This window comes from Salmo trutta, chromosome 24 (assembly GCF_901001165.1).
Source record: "Salmo trutta chromosome 24, fSalTru1.1, whole genome shotgun sequence".
NCBI classification, from domain to species: Eukaryota; Metazoa; Chordata; class Actinopteri; order Salmoniformes; family Salmonidae; genus Salmo; species Salmo trutta.
Genome location: NC_042980.1, coordinates 36,573,357 through 36,585,257, shown reverse-complemented (window position 1 = coordinate 36,585,257; position 11,901 = coordinate 36,573,357). Strand labels below are relative to the sequence as shown.

At 47.9% G+C, this 11,901-nt stretch overlaps 1 protein-coding gene across 1 annotated transcript in view; it reads right to left on the bottom strand.

The window, feature by feature from the left end:
- LOC115160551 (interphotoreceptor matrix proteoglycan 2-like) overlaps positions 1-11,901 on the bottom strand; it is a 40,021-nt gene that overhangs the window by 3,474 nt on the left and 24,646 nt on the right. Inside the window, exons 10-14 of the mRNA XM_029710716.1 lie at positions 9,361-10,866; positions 8,872-9,126; positions 8,496-8,715; positions 1,416-1,626; positions 329-517 (exon numbers count right to left, since the gene is read on the bottom strand). Coding sequence (XP_029566576.1) covers positions 329-517; positions 1,416-1,626; positions 8,496-8,715; positions 8,872-9,126; positions 9,361-10,866 — 2,381 coding nt within the window. The remainder of the gene's footprint in view (positions 1-328; positions 518-1,415; positions 1,627-8,495; positions 8,716-8,871; positions 9,127-9,360; positions 10,867-11,901) is intronic.

Below are 11,901 nucleotides of genomic sequence, written 5' to 3'. Positions count from 1 at the left end.
TACTGTAGTGTAACGTAGAGGCCAGGGGCGTTCCTGACAGGATTTGAGACACCTACACTTTGTTCAGCTACTAGCACACAAACATGATTTATTTCACTATTTTTTTGTCATTTGTCATTTCCCAGAGCGACTTACAATAGTGAGCGCATACAATTTAATAGTGGTCCCCCGTGGGAATTGAACCCACAACCCTGGCATTGCAAGCACCAAGCTTTACCAACTGAGTCACACAGGACCTCCACACACACGTACTGTACACACACAAAACTCTGACTGTACCATCCCTCTGAGAGGCTATTACAAAGGAGTGGTGTGTGTTGACTCTCACCGTAAGGGGTCTTCTGTCTCATCCTTATCGTACTGATCCCGTAGGGTCCTTGCCAGGAAGAAGATCACACCGGAAGCCACCAATAGGAAACCGGCTACGGAGGCAATCGCTATGCCGACTACCAGCGGTTCTGACACGTACTCTTCACAGTGTTCTCCACGGTACCACCAGTTCTCCCCTACACGACATCTAGAACCACAAAGAACAACAGTCAGTGCCACTCACACACACACACCTAGAACACTACCGGTACTCAACTAAATGACAGCTAGAATAGTAAGAATGATCTGTTAGAGCAACTCAATAAAACATATATAAACACACACACACACACACAGGAACTGGATACTAAACGTTCCATAGAGGGTGTGTGAACTGGAAACTAAACGTTCCATAGAGGGTGTGTGAACTGGAAACTAAACGTTCCATAGAGGGTGTGTGAACTGGAAACTAAACGTTCCATAGAGGGTGTGTGAACTAGAAACTAAACGTTCCATAGAGGGTGTGTGAACTGGAAACTAAACGTTCCATAGAGGGTGTGTGAACTGGAAACTAAACGTTCCATAGAGGGTGTGTGAACTGGAAACTAAACGTTCCATAGAGGGTGTGTGAACTGGAAACTAAACGTTCCATAGAGGGTGTGTGAACTGGAAACTAAACGTTCCATAGAGGGTGTGTGAACTGGAAACTAAACGTTCCATAGAGGGTGTGTGAACTAGAAACTAAACGTTCCATAGAGGGTGTGTGAACTGGAAACTAAACGTTCCATAGAGGGTGTGTGAACTGGAAACTAAACGTTCCATAGAGGGTGTGTGAACTGGAAACTAAACGTTCCATCGAGGGTGTGTGAACTGGAAACTAAACGTTCCATAGAGGGTGTGTGAACTTGTGATGGTGGGTGTGAAACAGAGGGTTCACACTCATGTTGGCACACAAATATGTTTATACATACTGTGTGTGTACATGAATGTGAGCATGTTCATTATGTCAGTATGTCAGAGTCTGCTTTACAATATGTAAATGTATTGGAATTTAATAAAGAGTGGGATCAGTGCCCCCCCCCGCACCCCCACACACACACACCTACCTGCAGATGGCCCCCTGTCCAGGTATGATGTCACACTTCCCGTCATTCATACAGAAGTCTGTCTGTAGGTCACAGATGCTCTGACAGGGCAGTCCGTCCACACTGAAGTATCCAGCGTTACACACACACTCCGCCTCGCCAGACCAGCGGTTCACAGAACACTGTGCAAACTCATTACACGCCTGGAACTTACACTGGTTCGCCTGGTCACCTGGCAACAACACACAGGAAATGTTAGGGTAGATACAGTCAACTCCTGATAAGTGCACATTGGATAAATCCAGATCACCACTTCCAATTCAAATACATTATTTTCAATTGCTCTGGATATTTATTTGAAGTTTAGTCCTGAGTCATAGCATACAGTATATAGTGCATAGTTTCTTCTTGCATTACAACGGGGGATATAACAATTAGTAGAGGTAAAAGGTTATTATAAGAACATTATATAATCCTAGAAATGTCATGTTGGGATATAATCATCATTTGGCTTAGCTATTTTTGTTGTGATTGGCTCAGACAGATTATGACAGCTCATCTGTCATGATGAGACAAAAACAGTCATCAGTTCTATATTATCTACGGCCTCATATGATCCCATACTGTCACAACCACAAACCACGATGCCAGGGGGGGCGTGTGTGACCCCGGGGAACATTTTTGCCGCAGGGAGTAGGGTTTTTTTGCCTCAGGGAGTAGGGTTTTTTTGCCACAGGGAGTAGGGTTTTTTTGCCTCAGGGAGTAGGGTTTTTTGCCTCAGGGAGTAGGGTTTTTTTGCCTCAGGGAGTAGGGTTTTTTTGCCTCAGGGAGTAGGGTTTTTTTGCCGCAGGGAGTAGGGTTTTTTTTGCCTCAGGGAGTAGGGTTTTTTTGCCTCAGGGAGTAGGGTTTTTTTGCCTCAGGGAGTAGGGTTTTTTTGCCTCAGGGAGTAGGGTTTTTTTGCCTCAGGGAGTAGGGTTTTTTTGCCGCAGGGAGTAGGGTTTTTTTGCCGCAGGGAGTAGGGTTTTTTTGCCTCAGGGAGTAGGGTTTTTTTGCCTCAGGGAGTAGGGTTTTTTTGCCTCAGGGAGTAGGGGTTTTTTTGCCTCAGGGAGTAGGGTTTTTTTGCCACAGGGAGTAGGGTTTTTTTGCCTCAGGGAGTAGGGGTTTTTTGCCTCAGGGAGTAGGGGTTTTTTTGCCTCAGGGAGTAGGGTTTTTTTTGCCTCAGGGAGTAGGGTTTTTTTGCCTCAGGGAGTAGGGTTTTTTTGCCACAGGGAGTAGGGTTTTTTTTGCCTCAGGGAGTAGGGTTTTTTGCCTCAGGGAGTAGGGTTTTTTTGCCTCAGGGAGTAGGGTTTTTTTGCCGCAGGGAGTAGGGTTTTTTTGCCTCAGGGAGTAGGGTTTTTTTGCCTCAGGGAGTAGGGTTTTTTTGCCTCAGGGAGTAGGGTTTTTTTGCCTCAGGGAGTAGGGTTTTTTTGCCGCAGGGAGTAGGGTTTTTTTGCCGCAGGGAGTAGGGTTTTTTTTGCCTCAGGGAGTAGGGTTTTTTTGCCTCAGGGAGTAGGGTTTTTTTGCCTCAGGGAGTAGGGGTTTTTTTGCCTCAGGGAGTAGGGTTTTTTTGCCACAGGGAGTAGGGTTTTTTTGCCTCAGGGAGTAGGGGTTTTTTGCCTCAGGGAGTAGGGGTTTTTTTGCCTCAGGGAGTAGGGTTTTTTTGCCTCAGGGAGTAGGGTTTTTTTTGCCTCAGGGAGTAGGGTTTTTTTGCCACAGGGAGTAGGGGTTTTTTTGCCTCAGGGAGTAGGGTTTTTTGCCTCAGGGAGTAGGGTTTTTTTGCCTCAGGGAGTAGGGTTTTTTTGCCGCAGGGAGTAGGGTTTTTTTGCCTCAGGGAGTAGGGGTTTTTTTGCCTCAGGGAGTAGGGTTTTTTTGCCTCAGGGAGTAGGGTTTTTTTGCCGCAGGGAGTAGGGTTTTTTTGCCGCAGGGAGTAGGGTTTTTTTGCCTCAGGGAGTAGGGTTTTTTTGACACAGGGAGTAGGGTTTTTTTGCCGCAGGGAGTAGGGTTTTTTGCCTCAGGGAGTAGGGTTTTTTTGCCTCAGGGAGTAGGGTTTTTTTGCCGCAGGGAGTAGGGTTTTTTTGCCTCAGGGAGTAGGGTTTTTTTTGCCTCAGGGAGTAGGGTTTTTTTGCCTCAGGGAGTAGGGTTTTTTTGCCGCAGGGAGTAGGGTTTTTTTGCCGCAGGGAGTAGGGTTTTTTTGCCTCAGGGAGTAGGGTTTTTTTGCCGCAGGGAGTAGGGTTTTTTTTCCTCAGGGAGTAGGGTTTTTTTGCCGCAGGGAGTAGGGTTTTTTTGCCTCAGGGAGTAGGGTTTTTTTTGCCTCAGGGAGTAGGGTTTTTTGCACCGAACAAGAGCACACAGCACAGAGCAGGAGATATGAAGTGCAGATAACAAACCCTTAAGAGACACCATGGAAAAATATTTAACAGGGATGAAACGAAAGACGGAGATAATGAGACAAACGTAAGTCTCCCGAAAGCTAAGACGAGGAAATATGATGAAGCGTATGTAGCGCTTGGCTTCACTGTGACTACGGTGGGAGACGAGGAAAGACCGGTATGTTTACTGTGTCTAAAAATGTTGGCAGCGGACAGCGTGAAGCCAAATAAATTAAGGCGTCACTTAAAGACATTACACCCCAATCACGCTGATAAGCCGCTTGAGTTTTTTCAGCGAAAACGTGCAGAATATTGCCAACAATCGTCCCGCTTTGTGAATGCTACTTCAGTAAACCAGCGAGCACTGTTAGCATCATATAAGGTGGCGTACCATATTGCTCAGTGCAAAAAACCCCACTCCATAGCAGAGCTGATACTGCCTGCAGCATTAGACATGGTCTCTGTCATGCTGGATGACGCAAGTGCCGCAAAAATAAAAACTATCCCTCTGTCCAATGACACTGTCGCCAGATGTATAAATTACATTGCTAACGATCTTAAAGAACAGCTGGTAGATAAACTCAAAGACAAACGTTTTGCCTTACAGTTCGATGAAGCAACTGACAGCAACAAAGACTGTTTGTTTATCGCTTATGTACGTTTTGACATGACAAACTCCCTGTGTGAGGATCTACTTTTTTGTAAATATGTCAGAGACAGAGCCACAGCTGAAGAGCTATTCAAAATGCTGGACTGCTTCCTGACTGAGAATGGGCTAAAGTGGGAGAACTGCATTGGTGTTGGCATTGATGGTGCACAGACCATGGCAGGGATGAGAAAAGGACTTTGGGCACTCATCAAGAAGGCCTCACCTAACGCTGAGTGGACACACTGTGTTATACACAGAGAAGCACTGGCATCAAGGCACCTTTCCTCTGAATTAAGTGAGGTTATGACTGACATTGTAGGTGTAGTCAATTTTATAAAGACCAGACCACTAAAAACAAGAGTCTTCTCTGCTATCTGTGAGGAGATGGGAGCTGAACATCAAGCTGTGCTGTTTCACAGTGAAGCAAGGTGGCTGTCACGAGGAAAAGTCTTTTCCCGAGTTTTTGAGCTCAGAGAGCAGATAAGAATGTTTTCGGAGCAGGAGCACAAGTATGACCTCGCAGAAAAATTTTGTGATGAGAACTTCCTGGCAAAACTGGCCTACCTGAGAGACATATTTGGAAAGCTAAATGAACTAAATCTACAGCTTCAAGGGAAAGATAAACACCTCCCTCAGGTCACAGACAGCTCTTTCACTCGAAAGCTTGCAATGTGGGGCAGGCGACTTGATGAAGGAAATACTGATTCATTCGAGAACCTGCATGAATTTGTTGACACTACTGACTGTGATGCCACCTCAGTGATTCCATATATTAAGGAGCATATTTCATCACTGATGGGATTCTTTAAAAAGTACTTCCCTGAAAACAGTTCCCAATATGACTGGGTGAGAGATCCTTTCAATGCACCAGCTCCAACTGGTTTCAGCTCTGCAGAGGAGGACCAGTTCATTGATATGACGTCTGAGTCCACATTGAGACTGAGGTTCACATCACAGACACTGAGTGAATTCTGGCTGAGTGTAGAGAGGCAGTATCCACTCTTAGGGCAGAGGGCCATGGGCATTCTTCCTATTGCAACATCTTATCTTTGTGAGACTGGCTTCTCTGCTGTTGCTGCACTGAAGACCAAGTACAGGTCCCAGCTAAACATTGAGCAGGAGCTGAGAGTTGCAGTATCATGCTTCAAACCCCGCTTGGAAAAGCTGTGCTCTGCAAAACGTGCTCATTGTAGCCATTAATCCTGACTTCCTCATTTTGATAAAAAAAAAAATCAGCACAAATTGTTTTATTCATTTTTGTTTTATAGGTCAAAGATAAACCATGTGGATATGCTTTTAACTGATAATCCATGTTGATATGCTTTTAATTGATAATCCATGTGGATATGCTTTTAACTGATTGTAACGACTCTCGTTGGTGGTAGGAAGAGTAGATCAAAGCGCAGCGTGGAAAGTGTTCATGATACCTTTATTCACAAAACACTTAAACAAAATACCAAAAGGCGAAAACGAAAGCGCACAGTTCTGTCAGGCACGGACACTAAACATAAATCAAGATCCCACAAAAACCCCAAAGGAAAATGACAATTTATATATGATCCCCAATCAGAGACAATGATAGACAGCTGCCTCTGATTGGGAACCACACTCGGCCAAAAACAAAGAAATAGAAAACATAGACTTTCCCCCCCGAGTCACCCCCTGACCTAACCAAACATAGAGAATAATAAGGATCTCTAAGGTCAGGGCGTGACAGTACCCCCCCCCCCCCCCCAAAGGTGCGGACTCCAGCCGCAAACCTGAATCTATAGGGGAGGGTCCGGGCTGGGGACCGTCGCTGGAGGCTCCGGACTGGGGACCGTCGCTGCAGGCTCCGGACTGGGGACCGTCGCTGCAGGCTCCGGACTGGGGACCGTCGCTGCAGGCTCCGGACTGGGGACCGTCGCTGAAGGCTCCGGACTGGGGACCGTGGCTGAAGGCTCCGGACTGCGGATCGTCGCTGGAGACTCCGGACCTTGGCTCCTCCCTGGAGGCTTCGGGCCATGGATCATCACTGGAGGCTTCGGGCCATGGATCATCACTGGAGGCTTCGGCCATGGATCATCACTGGAGGCTCCGGGCCATGGATCATCACTGGAGGCTTCGTGCCATGGATCATCACTGGAGGCTTCGTGCCATGGATCATCACTGCAGGCTTCGTGCCATGGATCATCACTGGAGGCTTCGGGCAATGGATCATCACTGGAGGCTTCGTGCCATGGATCACCACTGGAGGCTTCGTGCCATGGATCATCACTGCAGGCTCCGGGCCATGGATCATCACTGCAGGCTTCATGCCATGGATCATCACTGGAGGCTTCAGACCATGGATCATCGTTCGTGGAGCCGAAACAGGTCTCACCGGACTGAGGAGACATACTGGCAGTCTGGTGCGTGGAGCTGCCACAGGGCTTACCAGGCTGGGGAGACACACTGGAGGCCTGGTACGTGGAGCCGGAACAGGTCTCACCAGACTGGGGAGATGCACTGGAAGCCTGGTGTGTGGAGCAGGCACTGGATACAATGGGCCGTGGAGGCGCACTGGAGGTCTCGAGCGTAGAGCTGGCACAACCCGTCCTGGCTGGATGCATACTTTCGCCCTGCATATGCGGGGCGCTGCCACAGGATGCACTGGGCTGTGAAGGTGCGCCGGAGACACAGTATGCAGAGCCGGCGCAGGATATCCTGGGCCGAAGAGACGCACCGGAGACCAGGAGCGCTGAGCCGACACAATCCGTCCTGGCTGAATGCCCACTCTAGCACGGCAAATGCGAGGAGCCGGCAACGAGCGCACCGGGCTGTGCATGCACACTGTATCTCCAGTGCGCATCACCGCATAACACGGTGCCTGACCGGTCACACACTCCCTACGGTAAGCACGGAGAGTTGGCTCAGGTCTAAACCCTGACTCCGCCAATCTCCCCGTGTGCCCCCCCAAGAGCTGCCTCTCGGGCTTCCGTCGTTGTTCTAATTCCTCGTATCGTCGCCGTTCCTCTCTTGCTGCCTCCATCTCCTCCCTTGAATGGTGATACTCTCCAATCTGCGTCCAGGGCCCTTCTCCATTCATTATTTCCTCCCATGTCCACTCATCCTGGCCACGCTGCTTGGTCCGTTTTTGGTGGGATCTTCTGTAACAACTCTCATTGGTGGTAGGAAGAGTAGACCAAAGCGCAGCGTGGAAAGTGTTCATGATACCTTTATTCACAAAACACTTAAACAAAATACCTAAAGGCAAAAACAAAAGCGCACAGTTCTGTCAGGCACGGACACTAAACAGAAAACAAGATCCCACAAAAACCCAAAAGGAAAATGACAATTTATATATGATCCCCAATCAGAGTCAACAATAGACAGCTGCCTCCGATTGGGAACCACACTCGGCCAAAAACAAAGAAACAGAAAACATAGACTTTCCCACCCAAGTCACCCCCTGACCTAACCAAACATAGAGAATAATAAGGATCTCTAAGGTCAGGGCGTGACACTGATAATCCATGTGGATATTTACATTTTAGTCATTTAGCAGACGCTCTTATCCAGAGCGACTTACAGTAGTGAATGCAACTGATAATCCATGTGCCATGCTTTTAACTGATAATCCATGTGGATATGCTTTTAACTGATAATCCATGTGGATATGCTTTTAACTGATAATCCATGTGCCATGCTTTTAACTGACAATCCCTGTGCCATGCTTTTAACTGATAATCCATGTTTTAACTGAGAATCCATGTGGATATGCTTTTAATTGGTAATCCATGTGGATATGCTTTTAACTGATAATCCATGTGCCATGCGTTTAACTGATAATCCATGTTGGTATGCTTTTAACTGATAATCCATGTGCCATGCTTTGAATTGATAATCCATGTGGATATGCTTTTAACTGATAATCCATGTGCCATGCTTTGAATTGATAATCCATGTGGATATGCACATTTTAATGCATTTGAACTCCCCAAAACCTAAAGGAGGAGTGCTTAGGAATAATTAGGAACCCTCCGTTGTGTCTCTGGTGAAATATGTGGTAGTTGTCAACCTTACCTGACTCTACGTCAAGTGAGTACTTGTCGATGGCCAGGTTCATGGTCTTGTAGGCTGTGTTAGCGAAGTCTTCCAGGATCAGGTAGACTGCATTGTTGACGCCGCGAGGCACCGGCTTCCCGAACTTCATCCGGCTGTTGACCACAATACTCCCGTTCCGGAAGTTCAGGATCTCCAGGTTCTGGAAGTTACTAAGGTTGGACTGGAGGTAGGGGAGCAGCTAGAGGGGGGCAGGCAGGGACGGAGGGATGGAGAGAGAGAGAGATACAGAGAGTGAGCACCCTCTACATATAGTATCACACATCAAGTAAAACATGTATTTTCTAATTGTCTACAAGGGGAAAGGGGGAATAAAGGCTAAAAATGAATAGCTCACCAGCTCTATGAACCTTTGTTCCAGGGCCTTGTATTCTGGGGAGCTCTTATTGAAGAGGTCATCTGAGAACTTCATGTTGGTTACCCTCAGACTGAAGAACACCATCAGCGCCCGCCCAGGGTTGATTGGCATGGCAACGCTGTGGTCCACACCATGTACCCCTCCAGAGGGGTACCCGCTGCTTCCCTCCTCTGTTTGGTTGGTGCCACCGAAGGGGACCAGGTCATAGTCTGTCATAGGGCCTATCGTCTGCAGCTGGTTTATCAGACATGAAACAATTCATGGTGCAATTGGTCAATGTGGAACAACATTTGGTAGTTTTTATGATACAACAAGGAAATGTCTGCGCTAACAGATGAATAGATTATGTAAAGTACTATAACAAGGGGAGTTTTTGCTAGTCAGGTCACATGGTCACTCAGACAGGAAAAACTCAGGGCCCTGACTAATGTCCATAACAACCATCATCTCTCCGTCATCTTTTATTACCTCCAGAGTGATGGAAATGTCTGGGCCAGGGTAATACTTGGCGGGTGTGAGAGCTGGGGTGACCCCCTGGTCCTCTGTTTCTGCCTCCGGTTCTGGGGCTGTGTCTAGGCCTGTAGCCTCTGTAGCCTCTTCTTCTAATACGGCATCAGAGTCTTGGGTGAAGGGCGACTCCTTCTCTGCAGAAAGAGTGGTGGGGTGAGCGACCTCTGGAACAGCCTCGTCGACCAATAACATCTCGTCTTCTACCAGGTTGTCCACCGAGATCTCAGTCATATCCAGAAGTTCCATCACCACTTCTTCTTTTGCCACCTCTTCCTCTACCTCCAAGGCATCCTCTCCAGTTACTGGCTCCTCGATGATTGGTCCCTCCTCTAAGCTCTTAACTTCCTCTCCATATCCTGATATTTCTGGATGAGCCAACACCTTGTTAGCCTCTTCTTCAGGCTCATCTGGGGGTACAGTCTCCATGGCATTCTCGGGGACATTAAGGTTCTCCGCTGGCTCGGGAGCTTCCATCGTTTCCACAGGGACAAAGGCAGGGTTCTCTTCCTCAAACTCTTCTATGGCCTCTGTCTCTAGGATGGAGTACTCAATGTTTTCTGAGGGTTCAGCTTCTTCTTCTAGAACCTCTGCAGTATCAGAGACCTCCACTGCTTCCTCCACTTCCTCAGGGACCTCCACTGCTTCCTCCTCTACCTCCTCTTCCTCAGGGACCTCCACTGCTTCCTCCTCTACCTCCTCTTCCTCAGGGACCTCCACTGCTTCCTCCTCTACCACCTCTTCCTCAGGGACCTCCACTGCTTCCTCCTCTACCTCCTCTTCCTCAGGGACCTCCACTGCTTCCTCCTCTACCTCCTCTTCCTCAGGGACCTCCACTGCTTCCTCCTCTACCTCCTCTTCCTCAGGGAACTCCACTGCTTCCTCCTCTACCTCCTCTTCCTCAGGGAACTCCACTGCTTCCTCCTCTACCTCCTCTTCCTCAGGGACCTCCACTGCTTCCTCCTCTACCTCCTCTTCCTCAGGGACCTCCACTGCTTCCTCCTCTACCTCCTTTTCCTCAGGGACCTCCGCTTCTGCTTCCTCTGTTAAGATCTCTTCCTCTATGATCACCTCTTCCAAAACTACCTCTTCTTCTATGGTATGTTCCTCTTCTGCAGCTGAGGCTGACTCTTCTTCTTCCTTGGACTGGAAGGGCAGGTCCTCAAGTCTGTCAACACCTGACCCAGAGGCCTCTATCTCCAGAGGAGGCTTGGGGACCGTAGTGCCCTCTGGCTGCTCGGGGGAGATAGGGTCTGCGGGGAGGTGCTCCAGGGGAGGGCTCTCTATAGCCACAGTGTTCCCCAACAGCAGACCCTCCTCCTCCATGCCTGTGTCATTGATGGTCACCTCAGGCTCAGGGGGGAGGGTCACGCTCTCCTCCAGAATGATGACATCATTCTCCCCCATCGTCACATCCTCAGCTTTAACCTCGGGGGCATCTGGGGTCATCTCAGCAGCCAAGATTTCCTCCAGGACATTAGAGGAGAAACACATTAGAACCTAAACTGTCACACAATTAGGTTGGAGTTCCATTCCATTTCAGTCAATTCAGGACATGGAATTGACCCCAACCCTGAACTCCATACAATTATAATCAAAATTGGGAATATAGGTTTCCATGCCTTAATGACTGACAAAAAGGATTTACTTACATACACATGCTGTGCATATTGTTATTAAGTTGAATCTACCTACATGGTGTGACAGCTACTCCAAGGCATAATACTACCTAGCTTCTGTCTGATAGAGAACTCTAAAGTCTAAGATGTTGTAGTCTGTTTCTGGGCAGCTCGATGCCTGGTGCTTCTGTTATGTGTAGTTAGCTGTAAATGCCAGTTACTGACTGGTAGTTTGCCAACCTCTTCCAGTCCATGTAATTACTCCAATTAATCATGTAGGGTCTTAGCAAGCAAGTAAACCAGCAGACCCAGTTAATGTCCAAGACTAAGACTGGAGCTCCCTGCTCTATTTATCACAATACAGCTGCTAGTCTACTGGCAGAATCCACAAAGATCATAGGGTACTGCATTCACAAACCGAGTGATAACCTCCCTCCCTCTCTCTCTACCTCTCTCTCTATCTATCTCTATCTCTCTCGCTGTAACTCTTGCCACAGAATAGTAATGGATTATTATATCAAGAGCCAAGCTAATCCTCAAAGCCTTCACCTCATCCCATAACACCACCTAGCAGCAGTCTCACCACTAGACAGGAGAGTCCTGGTTAACACCACCTAGCAGCAGTCTCACCACTAGACAGGAGAGTCCTGGTTAACACCACCTAGCAGCAGTCTCAGTAAGACACTACCTCAAACACAACATTCTAATATATTCCATGCTGACAAGCACTCCTATGTGGATTTGTTTTGATATTTATATAGCTGAACGCTCAGCATACATCATCACAGCCATATAGGATTGTGCCTCTCATTGTTTCCCAGAAATAACCTCTGGACCGACTGGAGGTCAAGGGTTGTTGTCATGGGGATGACTCTGATGACTC